This window comes from Pan troglodytes, chromosome X (genome assembly GCF_028858775.2).
Source record: "Pan troglodytes isolate AG18354 chromosome X, NHGRI_mPanTro3-v2.0_pri, whole genome shotgun sequence".
In the NCBI taxonomy this organism is placed as follows: domain Eukaryota; kingdom Metazoa; phylum Chordata; class Mammalia; order Primates; family Hominidae; genus Pan; species Pan troglodytes.
In genome coordinates, this window is record NC_072421.2 from 14,265,144 (window position 1) to 14,286,825 (window position 21,682).

The 21,682-nt window shown below is 42.0% G+C and overlaps 2 protein-coding genes across 5 annotated transcripts in view; both read left to right on the forward strand.

The window, feature by feature from the left end:
* Window positions 1–613: 613 nt before the first annotated feature.
* On the forward strand, window positions 614–21,498 carry RAB9A (RAB9A, member RAS oncogene family). Of its 3 annotated transcripts, none has more exons than XM_054676274.2 (2): window positions 614–962; window positions 20,394–21,498. In XM_054676274.2, exon 2 carries the CDS (start codon window positions 20,420–20,422, stop codon window positions 21,023–21,025), a length of 606 nt encoding a protein of 201 aa, XP_054532249.1. In that variant the 5' UTR covers window positions 614–962; window positions 20,394–20,419; the 3' UTR covers window positions 21,026–21,498. The 3 variants fall into 3 exon arrangements, with proteins under 3 accessions (XP_054532249.1, XP_054532248.1, XP_054532250.1); XM_054676273.2 differs by lacking the exon at window positions 614–962 and adding an exon at window positions 15,478–15,566; XM_054676275.2 differs by lacking the exon at window positions 614–962 and adding an exon at window positions 18,289–18,406.
* The window catches only part of OFD1 (OFD1 centriole and centriolar satellite protein), a 69,955-nt gene continuing 63,753 nt past the window's right edge, over window positions 15,481–21,682 (forward strand). For both annotated transcript variants that reach the window (XR_008541921.2, XM_024353238.2), the window contains exon 1: window positions 15,481–15,566. The gene's annotated coding sequence lies outside the window, so the exon portion shown is untranslated. The remainder of the gene's footprint in view (window positions 15,567–21,682) is intronic.

Consider the following 21,682-nt stretch of genomic DNA (forward strand, 5'->3'; position numbering starts at 1 on the left):
AACTGCCTGTTGCAAGGGCTTGGTGTACGGATTATTTAGTTACCCAGGTAATAAGCATAGTACTTGATACCTAGTTTTTTTCTGCTCCTTTTCCTCCTCACACCCTCAACCCTCAAGTGGGCCCTGGTGTCTCTTGTTCCTCTCTATGTGACCATGAGTTCTCATCATTTAGCTTCTACTTATGAGTGAGAACACGCAGTATTTGGTTTTCTGATAAACAAACTAAATCACCGTACAAAACGTACTGAGATGTCCCTATGAGTCCCTCCCGCCTGTAGGGTTCTGTATCATAGGATCCATGCACTCAACTTCATACATAAAGCAAGGACTTAAGGAGAGCTTCTCCAATACCACCTTTTGCACCATCGCTTTCTATTCAGAGATGACAGAGGCAGTATTTTAACAAGATTAAAGGAAAGTTTTAATAGCTTCATTTAAAAAGTTCTTGTTTTTCCACAGTATCACAACTGTTTTCATTTTTCATCCACCTGTTTGTTCTTTGTCCGTTTGACTAGTCGTTTTTATCATTGTAATCACGACATCCTGTGACTGTGCTCATGAGGTCTGTTTATTTCCACTTTACGTAAACTTTTCAAAATGACAGTTATTTCGTACTCGCTGTCGCCCGAACGCAGACGGGAGGACACTTCAGGAGCAATCGACCCGAAGGAAAAGCACGATCCAGGCCCCGCCTGCCTCGGCTCCACCTTCCCCGCGCCCGTCCCCCAGGGTCTCGGCCGCGGGACCCCGCCTTCCAGGCCCCGCCCCGCTTTTTCCCTGGCCCCGCCCCGGCCCGTCGCCATGTTGTTCCCTCCGCGCTGGACGGGAGCAGCTGGAGCGGGAGCCTGGCTGCGCTACCGCGGCTGCCTCCTGCTGTGCAGGTCCCCGACCCTCTCTCTGTCCTCATTGCGCCCAGACGGGCCGGCCCAGAGCTCCCGGGTCGTCTTTCGTGTGGCCGCGAGGTGAGCGGGACTCGGGACTCCTTCGGGACCGGGCGGAGTGCGCGGGTGTCGGGGTCTGAGGGGGCGGCTCGGGCCTCGGGCAGCTGGGGCGGGGTGCGGTGCGCGCGGGGCTAGCGCGGGTCACAAGGCCGCCCCGGGAGAGAGGACGGCTGGTTGTCTCCCTGCCTCCTCTCTGACGCAGGAGGAAAGACGGTCCCCACACCCTTGGGGGAGAGGGACTCACAGAAACACACACAAACACTGGAGAAAGGGAGATACAAAAGCCCGGACACCCGTGCACATACACACGGAGAAATACACCCGGTCACCTGGGAACACACGTACACGCCAGCCTTTCCCCAACCACTCCAGGACACACATCCACAGACCCCAAACCAAATCCTACACCCGAATGATTAATGTAGGGAAAACAAAGGCGCTCCCATGACTTGATTTTGGCGACCTCTGAAGTTCCACCTAGCAGAACGTGTTTGCTCGATGTCTTACGACCACTCGGGTGAGGAATTCGGAAAGTAAAGCCAATCTTAGAGGCTGCAGGCGGTTTGGGGGCATTATCTGATTCAGACGCTGGCTAACGTTTCACAATCGCGTTCCCTTTTTTCTTCCAACTTGGTAAGTAAAAAGGCAAGATGAGAAATTTAAGTGCTGAACTTAATAAATAGTTGGTGGACGTATTGCTTTTTTTTTTTTTTTTTTGGTAAGGGATGACACATCTCGTGACTACAGTTCTTTTGAGGAATAACTTTTCTGCTAGTTTCCAAATCGGCACGTGACCACAATCTTTTCATAGGATTTTAGCGTCCTGATAAAAATCAATGGGCAGAATTTGATTGCTTCTTTAAAAATGTGTTTGTCCTTCGGTCTCTGGCACCATTGTAATGGAAAATCCCTACATTGCCTGTACTCTCAGAAGCTGTCCAGTGTAGCAAAACTAGAGATAAAGAAACCTGGAACGATTCAGTTAGGAACTTTTAAGAAGCCAGCCTTTAGTTTTTCCTTTAGAAGATTATGAAGTTATCATGATTGCTTCTCTAGAACTTTAGTAGTTATTTGGATTCCTAAATCTAAGACAATGCTGTGGCAGTCTGGTGCTTTTAGTATTTTTGTGTCTGCTGTAGTAAATTCCTCGTTTATACTACAAAGTTTCTCTTCTGGAGACTTTTGGGATCTGGGCATATTTTTTCGCTTATTATTTGGAATGTTAAAGTAGATAGGCAAAAACTAAGTAGAACATCATTGGCTTTGACTCCAAGCCGGGTTTTAGAGATAAGGGAAATAATACCTTAGTGCTATCACTTCTTTTCCAACCTCTCTCATCTCTTTTTGTTTCTATCTCAACCATTTCTTCTGTCTGGACTACAGTACTCTGGAGGCCTAAAGATAAGATCCTTGAGTTCTCGAAATTTTTTTTTTAGCCTCCCCTCATTTCTGACCATTTATTGAGCACTCACTCTGCGGCGAATATTCCGTACGTGTAAATCCTGTACGTACATCATTTTATTTAATTTTCATAGCATTTCTTCAGTAAGAGCGCCATGTTACAGTTGAGGAATTTGGGGGGGCATAGGAAGGTTCAATCTGTTTTCCAAGATGACCCAGGTTGTGATGGGGTGGAGCGGGGATTCAAAGCAGGTCTGGGTAATTTTAGAGTAGTAGTTCTCAACTGGAAGAGAGGACAATTTTGTCCTCGTAGGAGACATTTGGCAATGCCTGGAGGCATTTTTGGTTCACACCTGGGGGCAAGGGAGGTGCTGCTGACATCTAGTGGGTAGAGGCCAGGGATGCTGCTAAACATTCTTTTTTATTTTTATTTTTGTTATTTAATTTTTAAATTTTGCTGCTAAACATTCTATAACCTACAGGACAGCCCCCCGCAACAGAGTTGTCTAGCCCAAAATGTCACTAGTGCCACGGTTGAGAAACCCTCCTTTTCAGCAGTCCAAGTAACCCCAGAGCTTACATTTCAACTGCTTTTGTAGTTTTTCAAATGCAATGTCGTTTTCCTATTTGGGATACCTCATCATTTTAACAGTGAGCAGGGGAAAATTCTCTCTACTGAGAAGCATATTCACTTGAAAGATTAAAGAGTGAGTGGCTGGGCACGGTGGCTCACGCCTGTAATCCCAGCACTTTGGGAGGCCGAGGTGGGCGGATCACGAGGTCAGGAGTTCGAAACCAGCCTGGCCAACATGGTGAAACTCCGTTTCTACTAAAAATACAAAAATTAGCCAGGCGTGGTGGCGGATGCCCGTAATCCCAGCTACTCAGGAGGCTGAGGCAGGAGAATCGCTTGAACCTGGGAGGCAGAGGTTGCAGTGAGCCGAGATCACGCCATTGCGCTCCAGCCTGGGCAACAGAATGAGACTCCATCTCAAAAAAAAAAAAAAAAAAAAAGACCAAATAATTTCTGGTAGCAGAATCTGTTTTTTGTTGTAAGGCAAAAATGACAAAAAGAACTTTAGAGCTATTCAGAGCCATGAAAGTGGACTTAGAAAGTTTAGTTTCTGCATTATTTCAGTTGTCTGAGCAGCCTGTGGGGCACTGATACAAAGGTGCTGATGAGAAGGGCAGTGGGGAGTCCCAACCTTCCTGAAGCTTACAGTCCAATCACAGTCATAAGATTAGGTTCTGACATCATCCTAGAACAGAATTTATTGCCTGGGCTACTCAAGGACAGGGGCCAGGTGTTCATTAAAAAAAAAAGCAAAACAGGAAAAAAAAGCAAAACAGGCTGAGTGTGGTGGCTCATGCCTGTAATCTCAGCGCTTTGGGAGACCCACACAGGAGGATCACTTGAGCCCAGAAGTTTGAGACCAGCCTGGGCAACATAGTGAGACCCCCGTCTCTACAAAAAATAAATTAAAAAAAAAATTAGCGTAGCTCAGTGTGGTGGTGCATGTCCCAGCTACTCTGGAGGCTGAGGCAGAAGGACGACTTGAGCCCTGGAGTTCAAGGCTGCAGTGAGTCATGATCACACCACTGCATTCCAGCCTCGGCGATAGAGTGAGACCTTGTCGCTAAAAAAATAACAATAATTAAAGAAAACAACTCCACACTCGGCACAGAAGTACCTGTGTCATGGTGTTTACTGTGGGCAGACTTAAATAAAATGGAGAAAACTTGATGTGTGTGTTATAGTTTTGTACGGTTAACCACGTGTGAATATTTACAAGAATCAAATTGAGAAGCCATTCTTGTTGAGCATAAAATTCATCCTTAAATTTCACCTCACCAGACAAATAGTTATGCCTGCATTTTATCGCTGGAATCGAGAAAGAAATGATGAATTTTTTAATGGCTTTTCCATAACTTTCTGGTGTTTTCTGGTCTCTTTTTCGTGCCTGTCTAAGATCAGGCCTTTCAAAATATGTACTGCTTCATTCTGGTGTCAGTATTAACTGTTAGGTGAACTTTGGGAGGGGGTGGTTGACTGGAGCAGTCAAAAAGGATCGCATCTCTTTTTAGGCATCACTGAGTGTTATTCACGCAATCAACATGGCATCTTTTTGTCGGTAGCTTTGGCTTTTGACTCATGCCAATGCACAGCACGTTCTTTGCTGATGAATAGATTTCTCTGCCTCTTATCAGGAGTTGTCTGCTGTGGGGTAGGGAGGATGTTGAGTTACACACCTCAAAATGATTGCTAGTGCATACACATGGAATCTAACAAAAGTGACGTGTTTTATTCTGGGAAAGGTCGAGATAAATTGGTGCTACAGTTGTCTTGTTTGATCATTAATTGGCTTGCTCCTCCAGCCAACTTAGGTCACCACATTTCCTTCTGGGTAAAATGAGATGGCTGTGCTTCATAATCTCTAGGAGATTATATGTCACAAAGTAGAGGCAGCAAATTATTAGCTTCCAAGTAGTTCTGCCCAGGCAATGTGTTAGTTAAGCAGCAGGAGGAAGTAAGCCAAATGGAAGTGTGTGTGTGTTTGGGCAACGCATCTAACTTGAAAGGTGTATAGATAATAGACTCTTCAGTCAGAACCAAGCATAAGAGAATAGGATTTGTGACTAAGTAGGCCATCAACAGAGAACATTTATTAAGGACTTTTTTGTAGAGGAGTGAGGGTGAACTCAAAAAATGTTTCAGGGAGTTTGGTGGAAAGCTATGATGCAATTGGAAGGCGAGGATGCCTGAGGGAGGAGACGTGGAGCCACCTAGGTGTGTAGGCAGAGGGGAGGGAGGTCGGAGGCGGTCCCAGGCCGTGTTGCCAGAGAGCCCAGGGGTGCCAGGGCTAGTTAGATAACTTGGAGGAGAAATCTCTGTTTCTCACCATGACTCTTGATACTGTGCGTGTTGTGAAGCTGTGTGCTCTGGGTATTTCCACATTCTGGATTTTTCAAATCCTTTTGTTAATTTTTGACCATGGTGAGTTCAGGCGTTATTATTATGTTGCTTATTATGAATACAGTGAGGATGACTAGGTGTAAATGAATGTAAGGTAACAGCTAGATCTGCCTGAGGTGGAGAGAGACTGGGTGTGTATTTTGGAAAAAAAATGGAGAAGTGAAACAGGCTGTTCAGGCTTCACATTCTGGCTGCATGGAAGCCAGCTCATTGCATTCTCCAGGAGTTCTCTGGGAGTCTGTGGACACAGACTCCACTTTTGTCTTAGGCCTGACTCGTACAAACATATTCTGTTGTTTGACAGGGGATGGAGAAACACTATAGAACAACTGGACACATTCATTTCATTGCCACATTCTTTATTCAAGTGTGACAGAGAGCAAAACAGTATAAAGGAGTTGAACTGACTACTGTATTTTAATTTCAAGTTCCTGTGAATTGGATTAGATTTTTGGGTACAGAAGCTAAGGTAATTTCCAAAAGGTTAGTGCCCATAAGACTGTCTATGTTCTCAGAGTTAGAAAAACCTGGGGAAAAGAAAAAGCCTTACAGACCTCTGTTTCTACAACTTGGTGTGCAGAACTCTAACAGATAGGAGTGTTTACGCAGCTAGGTGACTGCTCTGGTCTGTGCAGTTTCACACCTGTGTATTTGATCAGATGTATATACCTGGAAATACATACATAATGTGGTTGGAAGTCAGATTAGAACTGCCTGAGGACTACCCATTGGTGAATGCAGAACATTCTTTGGAATGAGTGCTAGTATTCTTAAATAACATTTAAAAATAGTTGTTTGGGAGCAAACAGTTGCCACCCTCATAATCCACTTTAATTTGTGCCCAGTACTTGATTTTTATCACAGCAGTCCTGGAAAACCTAGCTTCATGAAGATATGATGTCATCGAAAGGAATGCAGTGCAATCTAATTAACTCCCCTCCAGTGGGGTGCCCTACAAATGTCAAGTATCTATGTTTCCCTCAGAAATTTAAAATAGCCCACCCTGCCCTTGTGAATTTGCCGTGATGCTTTGGGGCACCTCAGCATGCAGTTTGGGAACCTCAGGATTAGAAGTTGGTATTATTGGCTCTAGTTTATGGACTACAAGGTATAGTGGTGAGGAGAAAAGGCATCAAAGTCCGTTTTTAATTCTCCATCCCCCCTTCCAGTATCTGTAAGCTTTTCCCTTGGGCCCCTCATTTCCCCCAGAGCTTTGCAGTTTTGGGATGCTACCCTTTTAGTTGCTAGGCTGAGGGGAGGGACAGACAGGAAAGAGACTGCAGTTCAGGTTTCCTGTGCAAATCGTCCCTCCAGCTCCACTTTCCTTTGTGCTTTCTCTCCATTTTCTGCTGGGTGCAATTCCTTAGGAAGTGGGTCTGCTAGGGTAGCACAAGGATGTGGGTCATGGAATCTACAGCCTTTCAGGGACCCCTCGAGCCTCCGGACCCGGCCTGTCTGGAGAAGTCTCGAGAAGTGCCCGTGTGCTGTTCAGTTCTTTTCTAGTTCTCTGGTGGGAATCAGCTTTCTTATTGTTGGCTGCTGCTTTCCGCATTAGGTTTCATTGTCTCTTCACTCTGTCACTCCCGGACCATTTGCTTTCCACTTTCTAAATTTTGTTGCTGTCTTGCATCTACAGTTGTTCTTTCTTGGTGTCCTTTTTGGATTTGTACCTTACGTAGACCTTTTCTGTCACTGGGTCGGAGTGAAGATAACACATACTTGACCTGCCCTATTTAGTTAGACCTGGGGAAGTCTGTGGACTTCTATTTATTGATCTATAAAACATGGATGATAGTGTCCAACTTGCAGGTAATTTTAAGGTGCTATATGCCAGGTACCTAGTAGATATTCAGTTAATAGTGGCTGCTAATATAATTACAGCCATAGCATTTATTATTTGAGCAAGCAAGGCAATAGCAATAGGTAGTGCGAAAAGTGGACATATTTCATGTGTGGCTGAATGAAGTGCATAAGAGAAAAGAAAGAGATTTTCGAAATGGAGAAAATAATTAGCTCAGTTTTAGATATGTTGAATTTGAACTACCATCAGGGTACCAGATGAACATACTATACAAGGGGTTGCAAATTCTTGTCTGGCTCAGACATGCGGAGGTAGACTTTAGGAATCACTGATTTTTATAGCCCAGGGAGATACCATCTGGAAACAGGTAAGGGTTTCAGTCTCGTGAAATAGCTTCATGAAGAGCTTGTCAGGAAAGGGAGCTGTCTATGTTGAAGAAAGCTAAGGGGCCAAGGAGGAGAGAGAGCAGAACCTATTATCAGAGTGGTTTTATGGACAATTAGGAAACATTTTCAAGAGGATTACTGCCAGGCTGTTTGGACCTGATAGAAGCAGTAATGGGTGGTAAGTCCTGGCTCAGACTTGAAGGTCTCCCCTGTGCCTCTAGCTAGATGTGTGATCCTGTGTAAGACACTTTCCCAGTTAGACCTGTTTCCTTATTTGTTTTTAAAAAACACTTGAGGCCAGGCACGGTGGCTCACACCTGTAATCCTAGCACTTTGGGAGGCCAAGGAGGGAGGCTTGCTTGAGCCCAGGAGTTCAAGACCAGCCTGGGCAAGATGGTGAAACCTTGTCATTACAAAAAAAAAAAAATTAAAAAAAAAAATTAGCCAGTCTTGGTGGTATGCACCTGTAGTCCCAGCTACTCTGGAGGCTGAAATGGGAGGATCACTTGAGCCCGGGAGTTTGAGGCTGCAGTGAGCTATGATCATGCCACTGCCCTCCAGCCTGGGTGGTAGAGAAAGACTCTGTCTTTTAAAAAAAGAAAAAAGACTTGGGTACCCTTCCAAGATTTTAGTTCATGCACATTCAGACAGATGGCTACACCTGAGAGAATTCACTATATACTAGCTGGGCCTCAGGTGGAGATGCTGGTCAAACTTGCAGGTGTTTTCTAGAAACATACACAATGAAGTCCTGAGAGAAGAACTTTTCCCTGTATTCACCTTAGGATTGTATGTGCCGTAGGGCATTCAGATGAGGACTGAGAAAAAGCCATTGGATTGGCCATTAGGAGGTCTTTGGTGACTTTTGCTGACAATCAGGGGGAAAGGATGGGGTGGGAGCCCTGGTGTCCTATAAACTGAGCAGAGAGTTAATCAGGTTTGCAGGCACATTGAGAAATGGGTAGTGATGGGCAGAGTGAGGTTGGGCTTGGAAAGCTTTTTGTGAGAAAAGTCAGTTTCAACACTTCGATAGGGGCAGACCTGGGGGATCATTGACAAAGTGACAGTTACATTGGATAAACTGAACTTGATGAAGAGCTGCCTGCAGTGTTGAGCTGGTGACAACTTCCCTGCAGAGTGGTATTTGGGAGCCTCTAGTCTAGTCGAGTCCTATATACCGGACATAGCTGCCCCTCTTTAAATATATCTTCTTAGGAAATCCTCACTCCTTGTAATTAACTTCTCTAACAGTCGAGAAGTTTCCTTTTGCTGTGGCTCCGTGCCTTGTGGAGCCCCTCACTCAGTGAGTTTGTATAGTTCCCCAACCCCTAGCTTTGTCTGCTGTAAATTAAAGACATTTGGTTTCTTATCTAACTGGAAGGGAGGCCTCAGAACCAATGTTTCTTTAGGTGATAGCAGAACGTTGCAGATCATTTTTGATTTGTGTTTTGCTGCTTTAATATATTTTTCTGACATATATGTTCAAATTCATTCCTTTCATAATTTGTTTTTCTTCCTGAAATATCTACCTTTAATTCCCCATGTTCTCATCTTGTGACTTTTATCTATGTCTTTGCATTTTAATTCTGTCTTCCAAAGTGCACTCTATTGTCAAAAAGTATTGTAAGTACCTTTTACAGGTAAGTGTCATCGCAGGTAGATTTATGCTTGGTTCTTAAAACTTAAGCAAAACAAAAAAAAATTATTCTCACTTCTCAGGACTAGCAGTTTCCCATGAGTAAGGCTGTTCACTGAACTATCACAGTTTATGGTCAAAGTGTGATATTCATAAAAGTCTCATGGGTGAGGGAGAAAAAGAGGAAATTCTGCTAAAGACAGAAACTCTTGAAGGGTGTTATGAGCTACAGAAATGGATCACACATAACATACAAATGATGCAGGCATGTAGCAATCATTTCTTGGTGTCCAAACTCCTTAAGATCTGATGAAACATTTTTTGTTCTTTCCAGAAAAAAAGCGCAAGCACACAAGCTTCCACCAATGCTCTCATCCTTATTTCACATGTGATTCTAGGGAGTGTATTTTCTCCCTGAAGCTCATTTCATGGACTCCCAATTAACCACACTCTAGGCCTGCACTGTCCAACACAGTTCCCACTAGCCTCATGTAGCAATTTAAACTAGTTAAAATTAAATGAAAAATTCAGTTCTTCAGTTAGACCAGCTACTTTCCAGTGCTCAATAGCCACATGTGATTAGTGGCTACCATATTGGACAGTGCAGATTATAGAACATTGTCGTCATTGCAGAAGGGTCTGTTGGATTTTGCTGCACTATATAGTTTCATGATGGTTTAAGATTTAGTTCCTTAACTAAGTCTTCTTTTTCTTTTTTTTCTTTTTTTTTTTTTTTTTGGCCCTTCTCACTTCCTCCTTTCCCACTCCCCCCACCACTGTTAGTGATTAGTTAACATACCTACAGAGGTGCCTTGTTTTAAGAAAAATGTTAACATATTTCTTAAAAGTTAAGTTAGCTGATTCAGCTTCAAAAAAAGTTACTTAATTGAAATAAGTTCTTTCAATAGGGGAGGTGCTCTGACATAGCGATAGTATGGTTTGATAATACAGTTTTTCTCCTCTAGCTGCCTCCTGTTCTTGAGGTAATGCTCAGTGATTAACTAGATAGGACTAGATAATTTATTTCACCTTGGCAGGTCTTGCCTCCAAGTTGGCCTATTCCTATGGTATTTCCTTTTCTTTCTTTTGCTTCTTCCTGCACACTAAATATGGTATTTTCTGACAGTATTTTTCTTAATTCTTTATTTATTTTTCTTGGTAATTTCTTGCTGTAGAGCTGGTACCCATTAGACATAATGACTTTCCTTGACTTGCTTCTTGCTCATAAATTTCTGTAAGACAATCAGGAAGTTTTTAGAAACAAACAGTGGAACCAATTAGGCTGTTAAGTGAGACACGCCTAAATTAAGCTATGAGGAAATAAATACAGCTCCAGCAAAAATAGAAATAATTTTCAGATTATCCATGCTTTTGTTTCCCTGGTTTTCTTTGAACCTCATTTCCTCAAGCTATGAAGTGAAATGAAGTGGTAAGTACACCTCTAAGTAGGACATTCAGGGTGAATCCAAAGGAACTTGTGAATTTGACCAAAAAAAAAAAAAAATCTGTTCCTAAATTTAAACCAGGAGTGATAAATTCATTTGAAGTTTTTGGAGGGGTTACAGAGTATGTGTTTTAAAATCTCAAGTTTTGAGAAGGCAGTTTACAAATGATGCCTGCTCTCCCTTTGGCAGCTTATTAAGGAATGTAGTCGTTTTTCAGCATTTGCCAGCTCCCTGTCGCAGTCAATCAATAGTACTTATTTTAAAGTGGGATTCTCATTGGGATTGCAAGTGAGAATCAATGTTTTTGTTCCTACCCACACATTTTAATAGACCTCAAAAATAGAATGCGGGGAGAACTGATAGAGAAACAAAGAATTTTAGGTACAGAAAGCACAAATAGAATAATAATAGAATAACAAGAATAAAAGAGGAAGTAATATACTCTTCGTTCTCAATTTAGCATTTATTTGCACCTCACCAAATGTAGAGCATTGTACGAGAAGTGGCAGAACAAAAAAGGGACAAGTGAATGGATGCAATTAGGTGTTGTGTGTCCCTCCCAGGGAGTTGACATTGTAATTAGGAAGCAGACACATACACAACTGAAGGTGATTAGAGCATAAGTAAATGAGAGCTGTAAAGAGGTGGAAATGATGAGAGCAAAGAAAAGAGAAAGATTAGGTTGCTGGGGCGGCCCTGGCTTCCTACATGAGGTAATCTGGACTAGGCTTCTGATGACTAAGATTGTCATAGCTGTCGAAGTAGGGAGGGGCCTCCCAGGCCAAAGTAACAGCCCGAGCAAAGATATGGACAGAAAATGCCAGTGATAGGTGTGGGGATGGTGAGTAGTAGGGATATAATTGGGACAGGCTTGTAACTGACATTGGATAGCTCTTTGAATGCCATGCTCAAAATCCTGTATAATAAAAATAATAAATAAATGAATTTAGTTATCTGTAAGAATGGAGACAATTAGATCCAGGACCAATAAAAAAAGTCTAACTTCAGTCACATACACAGTCATATTAGAGATTTATATTCTTTTTTTTTGGAGACAGAGTCTCACTCTGTCACCCAGGCTGGAGTGCAATGGCACAATCTCGGCTCACTGCAACCTCTGCCTCTCCAACAATCCTCCTGCCTCAGCCTCCCAAGTAGCTGGAACTACAAGCATGCACCACCACACCTGGCTAATTTGTGTATTTTTTGTAGAGATGGGGTTTCACCATGTTGCCCAGGCTGGTTCCTGAACTCTTGGGCTCAAGTGATCTGCCCATCTCGGCCTCCCAAAGTGCTGGGATTACAGGCATGAGCCACCGTGCGTGGCCAGCAGATTTAAATTCTTGATGCTTGGACCTTGAGGCTTTCTATTCTTCCCCTTGGTTTATTGTAGGATGTGGCTTTGGAAGCCAGCAAGGGGTTGGAGAAGGCCAGAGAAAAGGGTACTACTGATAAACTATTCATGAACAATTGATAGTATAAGATAAAAGTACATAATGGAAAAGTTGGGAAAATAGTGTTATAAGAAGGAAAGGGTTAACATAAAATGTTCTTTTGTCTTTTGAATTTTGCTGTATCTGCTGGCAATGTGGTTCATTTTTTTTCCTGCCAGTGACCTGCTTATCCACCTTTACATTCGGATTAGTGTATGACACATACAGCATATGTTGGTACCAGCACGTGGTGTGGGAATCCTAAAGTAGTGTCTGTTGTACATGTAAATGATTTATTTAAAGGGATGCTGCTGAAGGGACAAGGAGAACATTTGTAGCTCTAGTAGTGTAAATCTAATTCTAGGGTCATATTTTTAATTCTCAGGAGATTTGCATATATATTTTCACATACAGTAACATTTTTTTTTTTTTTCAAGGTAGGGTCTCGCTCTGTCACCCAGGCTGGAGTGCAGTGATGTGATCACAGCTCACTGCAGCCTTGACCTCCCCAGGCTCAGGTGATCTTTCTACCTCAGCCTTCTGAGTAGCTGGGACTACAGGCATGCGCCACCATGTCCAGCTAATTTTTGTATTTTTTGTAGAGATGAAGTTTTACCATGTAGCCCAGGCTGGTCTCAAACTCCTGAGCTCAAGTGATCTGCCTGCCTCCGCCTCCCGTAGTGTTGGGTTTACAGGCGTGAGCCATGGCGCCTGGCCGAATTCACCCTTTTAAAGTATACAATTGATTGGTGTTTATAGTATATTCACAGAGTTGTACAACCATCACTACTATCTAATTCCAGAATATTTTTATTACCCCCCCCAAAAAAACCCCATACCCATTAGCAGTCCCTCCTCCTTTACCTGCCACTGCCCCCCGCCCCATCCGTTGACAACCATGAATCTACTATCTCCATATTTGCCTATTCTGAACATTTTATATAAATGGAATCATACAATAGGTAGCCTTTTGTTCTGACTTCCTTCACTTAGCATAATGTTTTTGAGGTTTATCTACATTACAACATTGCATGGATGTATGACGCATTTTATTTATCCATTCATTAATTGATGGACATTGTCTTTCTTTTTAGGGGAAGGTGGTTTGATAATAGTATGGGTATGCATTTTTTTGGTGCAATCTAAAACATTGACAACTCAGAAATGTATGGACATTTCTGTAATTGGATAGTACACATCCATGTAATGTGGGTTAAGAGAGCATGTTTCACTTTTATTAGACATAGTAGGCATGTCAATTACAGAATTCCTTATGGTAAATGGTAGAGGCACGCACAAGATGGTTAAGAGTGTCGAGGAAGGGGGTTCAGTTGGAGATGTCCAGTAGGTGTTCGGGAGGAGGTGAGGTCTAGCTGCATCCACACGGCTGACTAGGAGTTAGACAGGTAAAGGGCCAGGGATTTGAATGTGAACAAGGTAAAACACGAAGTCATATAGTAAATATCTTACTGGAGGATCAAGTGTGAGGTATAACCACCTCAATTTTCATTCGTAAGCCCAGCTGACACTGTTAGTGGAGAGGGATCATAGCAGCATCCATCCCAGCTTGTCCAAGGCCTTCCTCCCCACCTCACCCACAGCCCTTCTCCCATTGCATCCAGTTAGCTTTCTGGACTCCTTATCTGACCAGGTCACCCACTGCTGAAGCTATTTCAGAGGGTCCCCATCATTCCTAGAGTACAGGCAGAAATCCTTTCCATGGCTTCTACTCGCCTCCCTGCTCCTGGGCCTCTTCCTTCAGTCTTGTCTTTGTAGCATACTCTTCACTCTCTAGCCTCCGGGTGCTCGGGCCTACCTTGAGTTCTCCCAGTTCATGCCAGGGCCAGGCTTCTTTGGCAGGGCTTTGGCATGGATTGGTTCCACTTTCTGGTTCCTGCTCCCTCCTCTTTTCTCATAGTTTTCTCTTTCTCCTGCTGAGCTTAGCCTGTGGTCAAACCTACTTCCCCTGGGTCAAATCCCCCTCCAGCAGAATCAGACTTTAGTGAGGGCTGTGTTCTCATGGCAGCACGTGGCTAAAATGATCATGGAGACATTGCTTTGGAACACATCACACTAGAAACCGATGTACAGTCTCTCATTAACACAGTGTAACACAGCCTAGTTTACCTCTGGTATTAGAAGTTACCTCTTTTTCCTTAACTGTAGCTCAGCAAGTGAAATAGTTAGCTTGTGTTACAGGATCATGTTTGCATGTAAATTAAGTCCCCCAGGTGGCTGGACTCTCACGGACTCAGGCAACTCCGTAAGATAGTGGCATGGGGAATCTGAGTGTGATTGAGAGAGCCCCAGGTTTACACATTGTGTGTCTCACTCACTGAGGGAGATGGTGGGCAGAATCCCTTGCACTATTTTAAGGTGTTCTTTGATTTTTGGTTGAGTGTGAATAGTTGTACTTTGTACCATATACCTCTCATTTTGTGAGGTACAGTTGTGACTTAAATGCATTTTTGTGTGGATGTCACAAACTTGGGACTGTATGTGTGGCTTGTATCCTCAGGGTCTGGCTCATAGTAGGCACTCACTAAATACTTATTGAAAAATTCCTTTCCCAATCGTTCTACCAAATGGTAAGCTTCTGCAAAATTTGACTCATTTCATGTAAAACATGTTTTAAACTACTTAAACTCTAATAAAGCATAGACACTCACATGTGCTTTATGCTACATGTCAGTAAGATTGGAGATTACTAGTTCTGTCAGGTTAACCTTGCTCTTGAGCAGATTTTGAAATAAAGCAAGTGGTTGAAAGATTCTTACCATTTGCAATTGCTTATTTTCATTCTACCTGCAGCAACAACAGTAGAATCTCAGAAACAGATGCATAGGCAGCTGGGATTGACGTAGCCTAGTGGGTTAAGTGCCTGGGCTTTAGAGTCAGTCGGCCATGTTCATATCTTACTCCCACCTTTTAGTAGGTGTGTGACCTTGAGCATGTATGTAACCTCTCTGAGTCAGTATCGTCATGTGTAATAGGTACTAAGAAACTTGTGAGGAATAAACACAGTGTTGTAGCTTGCATACCATACTGGGCTCAAGGCTAGCTGCTGTTGTTGTCGTTTCATCTTCAACCCCAAATGTCAGGATTTTGAAGTCTCATTTTATTATTGATTGAATTTATAAGTTAAGGACTGCTATATGTAAGTCCCACAAAAATGCCCTTTGCTTTAAAAAGTGGTGGGTGGGGAGGGTGGTTGAAACCTTTGCTTCAGACCAATAGAGGCTAGTACTTTAGCACAGTTCCACATAGTGATCACTGGGAGACCTTGACATTGAATTTGATCTGTAGGACTAGGATCCTTCAGCTTCCTAATGTAGGCCTGTATCATCCTCTAATTTGTTCTGCCTGTTGCCCTTACTGAAGGTTGATATAAGACATGACCATAAAAAGAACCTGTCTGTAAAACTGCCAGTGAAGACTTCTTCATGTATTCATTTCACAGACACTCTTGCACTCCTGTAATGAGCCTGGCACTGTGATGAAACACTTTTCCCGTGTCGTTTGAGTGCATCTTCTCAACAACCCTAGGAGGTAGGTACTGTTGTCACTGTTGTTCCCATGAGGCTTCAGGATGTTAAATTGCTCGTCCATGGGGCTGTGCTCATGGCATTTGGTGCCAGGAACAAGTTTTCTTTTCTGACAGTGTGCTTTGATTTGCACAGAAACAAGAGCGTTTTCATTTTTGCCTTGGCTGCCCTGAAGGTGGGCTACCTTGAGCCTTAGCTTGACCTTTCCTATATCACGTTGGTGCCCCTCCCTCACATGGCCCTTTTCTGTCTTCCCTTTTGTGTTATCTTTATTTTATTCTCTGGAATATGACTCATTCTGAGCCACCGAAAATTTGGGCAAGTTTTGAAGAATGAATGAAATATTACACATTTCCTCTTGATATAATTTCATAGCTATCTCTGAATATAAAACTTAGAAAAGAAGATGGGTAGATGAAAAACTTTTTGAAAAATGCAATGATTAAAGTAGAATATTGATTGTATGACTTTTTTGGGCTGAGAAAGGTCATGGATAGTATTCAGGTTTTTAAGTTAAGAATCTGGCTGTTAATAGAAGTCAGATACTGTACTTTAACATTTTAATTCTTCATTTTACTCTTAAAATTATGAAAACATACACTGCTAAGGTGAGCTTTCTAACTTTTTTATGTAGATAATGATGCTTGAATTGAACAATTAAATTAAGGTAAAATTTATGACCTATGTAATATGCTTTTCTTATATAGATTTCTTTTTTTTTTTTTTTAAGATAGAGTCTAGCTCTGTCCCCCAGGCTAGAGTGCAGTGGTGCAATCTTGGCTCACTGCAACCTCCACCTCTCAGGTTCAAGCAATTCTCATGCCTCAGCCTCCTAAGTAGCTGGGATTACAGGCATGTGCTACCACGCCCGGCTAATTTTTGTATTTTTAGCAGAGATGAGATGAGGTCTCACCATGTTGGCCAGGCTGGTCTCGAACTCCTGACCTCAAGTGATCTGTCCGCCCCAGCCTCCCAAAGTGCTGGGATTACAGGCATGAGCCACTGTGCCTGGCCCCTTATTCAGATTTCTTTATAGAATTTAGCAGAATTACTAATGTTTAACCTTGGTGAAAATTGTTTGCCTTTGGACAGTCATTTTAAACTGTGAAGTATAAGAGACTTCACATTACCTTTTTAGGCAAATTTTGAAAATAACATAGTAGGATCCCTTTATTTATTTAACTTATACTAAAGAAATTTCAAAGGATTTTAGTGTTTTTAAAGAAAAAATAATATTTTTAATGTCCATAAGCTGATTGTGGTTATATTAATGTATAGATCAAATGAAACTGGCTTTTGTTAGATGTCACTGGTAAATAAGATGGTGTGTACAATGATTTATATCACCATGTGTGTTTTTATACAACTCTAGAGTTAGAGAGATATTCATGTAGAAATTAATTATTTTAGCAAATGCAAATATATTCCCAAATAGGAATATCTGGTAGGCCTCAAACTGTAGATGGGAAATGTAAAAAATTGTACCCTATACTCTGTTTCCTGGTGGGCTGGCATACCCCAAATTCATTTGGTCAGAATGAGACAAACTAGGAAGTCCCACATTATTATGAAAAAACTGTCAAAGTGTCTTGGAAAAATTACAAATTACCACTTTCAAGGAATTTCTACAACTTAATTTAGTAGATATATGCAACCAATAGTCTGGGTGGAGTTTGTTAGATTGCATGATCTGGCTTATAATTTGATATAAAGATGCTAAAAATTCAGTGATGTACAGTAAAACTTTGTGTCTGGTAAGGCTGTTAGATCAGTAGAGACTTATTAAAATACTGGAATAAATTATGTCTGTTGTACTCTCATAACACAACATGGAAATTGTGTGAAAGGAACAACATTGGGAGAGTTGCTGGGGCAGGGTTCCCAGTGGAGGTGATGACCATGCTAAGCAGTTCTGAAGGCACAGCGGTTCATTGGGGGGGTCACCAGCAAGGAGCAGCATATGCCAGGGTGGAGGCAAGAGGGTGTGGGGTGTGCTGAGTGAGTGGAATTGAATTTTAGTTCCGGGTGATGGTGCATTCAGAATGACTGAAGCAGAGACTGTGAGGGGAAGGTGGCTAGAGTGAGGCTGGCCAAGAGCAGGGGCCAGGTGTCTTGCCTTAGAAGTTGGACTTAGTCCTGGATCTCTGGGAAACAACCCACTGAAGAATTCTGAGGAGACATTAGATAGATGGTTCCCCTATGTCAAAATAGTTGGTTTGCTTTTATGGTTTTCAATCTTTTCTCTTTAAGTTTAAGTTGTTGAAGCAAGATGCCAAAGAATTAAAGCAGTCAATTTAGCACATTGTTACCTATGTCAGGAAAGTAAGGGGCTTGGGACTGTTGCAGTTTCCTCTTTAACATTAATAGTCTGGATATTGAGCAATACATTTGAAATTGAAAAAGTCTCTCAAAAGGTATGCACCTTAACTGCCACACACTTGTGTTGGACAGTTTAAATTGTAATAATATTAATTGTAGTAATTACTGTAGTATTAATTTGTTTTGTTTTTTGAGATGGAGTCTTGCTTTGTCACCTAGGCTGGAGTGCAGTGGTGCAATCTCAGCTCACGGCAACCTACGCCTCCCAGGTTCAAGGGATTCTCCTGCCTCAGCCTAGTACCTGGGACTACAGGAGCTCGCCACCACGTCCAGCTAATTTTTTTTTTTTTTTTTGTATTTTTAGTAGAGACGGGGTTTCACCATGTTGGCCAGGCTGGTCTCGAACTCCTGACCTCAAGTGACCTGCCCGCCTCGGCCTCCCAAAGTGCTGGGATTACAGGCGTGAGCCATCGTGCCTGGCCTGTAGTAGTAATTTGAAAGAACCAGTAAGAGGTAGGGACTAAGGTATGTCCCATCATTTTTTAATAGTATTTCCCATTCACTTGATTTCTCACTATACAAGCGACTACAAGGTTTTTATCAGAACAGTGGAGCATGTGGCTAGAAGTGCAGAATTCCTACATGTTACAGTAAGTGTTCAATTACACTATAGTTGCTCACATTGCATATAACCAGGAGACAGCCAGATAATGTTTACTGCAGTGATTTTACAAATTCATCCTGGTCAATATAACAATTATTGTTCATGTCTTTATTGCCTTCCCATGGAGGGATTCATAATACCTACTTTCCTCTTAAGGTTATTGACCAAATTTGCTCTAGATCTGTGCTCTCCAATTGGCTCATTAAATGTGGCTATTTAGTTAAAATTGAATAAAATTTAAAATGCGGTTTTTCACTTCCATCAGCCTCATGTCAAGTGTTCCACAGTCACATGCGGCTAAGTGGCTGCTGTATTGGACATTTCCATTGTTGCATAAAATTCTCTTGTACAGTGCTGCTCTAATAGTTATCTTCTTATATACATTTTAGTATACTTAAAAACCATTTAATACTAAAGTACAGATTAAATGATATAATCTGATTCGAAATAACTGGGGAGAAGGGAGAGTTGGAGGGGTTATGGAGGAAACAAGATTTGCCATAAGTTGATAATTGTGAAGCTGGGTTTAGAGTTCATGGGAGCTCATTGTATTGTACTCATTATATAGAAATTTTGTACATGTTTTACATTTTTCACAATAAAAATGTAAGCAGAAGGATTAACCAGGAACTGTGCTCCCACCAGCACCTAGAAGTAGCTGTCTGTCAACGGGCATCTGAAATCTCACCCCCCACAGGCTGGCCCTTGTAGTGTAGTAAAGTTTTTAATCCTGCCACAGGACTTCTAAAGAACACATATAGTACCACATTTTCATTTAAGGTTTATTTCATTCTACCTGAAAACACACAAGTAGCAGCAGTCTCATGTTCCTTAAGTGTTTGAACTGCCCAAGTGAATCTTGTGGATAGAATGTGCTAGATTATATTAAAAATTCCATTGCTGCTGACATTAATTTGAACAAATTCAAAATAATGTTCTTAATGAAGAGAATAAAGTCCATTTACTCAGTGGTTGGTTCATATTTTATTTCACAGCCGGGTAAGTCAGTTTCTGTCTCTGGCTTTCCTGGTTAACAGCACCTGTGTCTGAAGAGAGGTGGAGGGAGTAGTAGAGAAAGTCCCTGGTAGGAGAGAGGCCTTAAGTGAACACCATCACTGTGCACTGAAGGGCTGTTTGAAGTTGTTAAGAGAAACATGTGGGCTGGGCATGGTGTCTCAAGCCTGTAGTCCCAGCACTTTGGGAGGCCAAGACAGGTGGATTGCTTGGGCCCAGGAGTTTGAAGCCAGCCTGGGCAACGGGGTTGAGACCCTGTCTCTACAAAAAAATAGAAAAATTAGCAAGGCATGGTGGTGTGCACCTGTGATTTCAGCTACTTGGGAGGCTGAGGTGGGAGGATTGCTTGAGCCTGGGAGTTCAAGGCTGCAGTAAGCCAGGATGGTCCCATGCACTCCAACCTGGGTGACAGCGAGATCCTGTCTCAAAAAAAAAAAAAAACCAAAACAACAACAACAACAACAACAACAACATGCGAACTTTGGTCTCCTACCCATCTCTAACAAATGGTGGGGCTTACTATGAGCAGAGAGGGGCTTATCATAGAGTAACGGTTCAGAGCAAGGGCTTTGGGGTCAGACTTGGGCTTGAGTGCCAGCTTCACAGTCAACTGTGACCTGAGAAAGGGGAAGAGTGAGCCCTTCCCAGCTGTTTCAGAGAATAATGGTAGAATAGTAGCCTGCACATGGCTAAGTGCTCAGTAAACAACAAGTCTTATTATTAGGTATTCCCTGGGGCCATATGTTTTATTTCAGCTAAATGCTGATACTCGTAGAATCATGTAGAAGAATGTGTAGGTATAAAGGAATGTAATGGTGCCTTTTTATTTTACAGGGTTCTTGAAGCTTTTGAGATTAACGATGGCAGGAAAATCATCACTTTTTAAAGTAATTCTCCTTGGAGATGGTGGAGTTGGGAAGAGTTCACTTATGAACAGATATGTAACTAATAAGTTTGATACCCAGCTCTTCCATACAATAGGTGTGGAATTTTTAAATAAAGATTTGGAAGTGGATGGACATTTTGTTACCATGCAGATTTGGGACACGGCAGGTCAGGAGCGATTCCGAAGCCTGAGGACACCATTTTACAGAGGTTCTGACTGCTGCCTGCTTACTTTTAGTGTCGATGATTCACAAAGCTTCCAGAACTTAAGTAACTGGAAGAAAGAATTCATATATTATGCAGATGTGAAAGAGCCTGAGAGCTTTCCTTTTGTGATTCTGGGTAACAAGATTGACATAAGCGAACGGCAGGTGTCTACAGAAGAAGCCCAAGCTTGGTGCAGGGACAACGGCGACTATCCTTATTTTGAAACAAGTGCAAAAGATGCCACAAATGTGGCAGCAGCCTTTGAGGAAGCGGTTCGAAGAGTTCTTGCTACCGAGGATAGGTCAGATCATTTGATTCAGACAGACACAGTCAATCTTCACCGAAAGCCCAAGCCTAGCTCATCTTGCTGTTGATTGTTAGATTGTTGATGCATTCTAACCAACTCACACATACACACAAAATCAACATGGGGATGGAGAAGAGAATTAGCGTTTGCAGCAGTGTATCATCTACTAATAAAATTAAACTAATGTTGCTGCTTCATTAGTTGGTGGGAGAAGGGACACATCCACTCTTGGAGGAATATATTTACTCAATAATGGCACCTTACATTTATAAATTGTAACGGTTGTCTAATAACGTTTCTTTAATTTAAATATGTAAGTCGCAGAGCTAATAAATGAAATGACCAAGACTTTAATTATAATAAAAATAAGAAACTTGACTATTCTAGAAGTTATACTTGGATTTTTTCCTGGGAAAATGGAGAACTACTTTTTATATGTGTATGTTTTTATGCAATTAGCATTGTATTCTTGGTTCAGGGAAATACTTTCCTAAAGCAATAATGTTAGATATTAAAGATTAAAATCTAATGTATTTGCAATGCATTGTTAATTTACTTCTTCATTCTCTTCAAAATGATTTAACCATTCCTGTTTTCATTCTACATACTAGAATTACTCTCACTAGTAATTACTCATCATTTGTGTGCCATTCATGCACCCCCACCCCCATAAATCATGTTCCACAGTCTCAGGGGGAGGGTGGGCCCCCAGTGGTACAAGAGT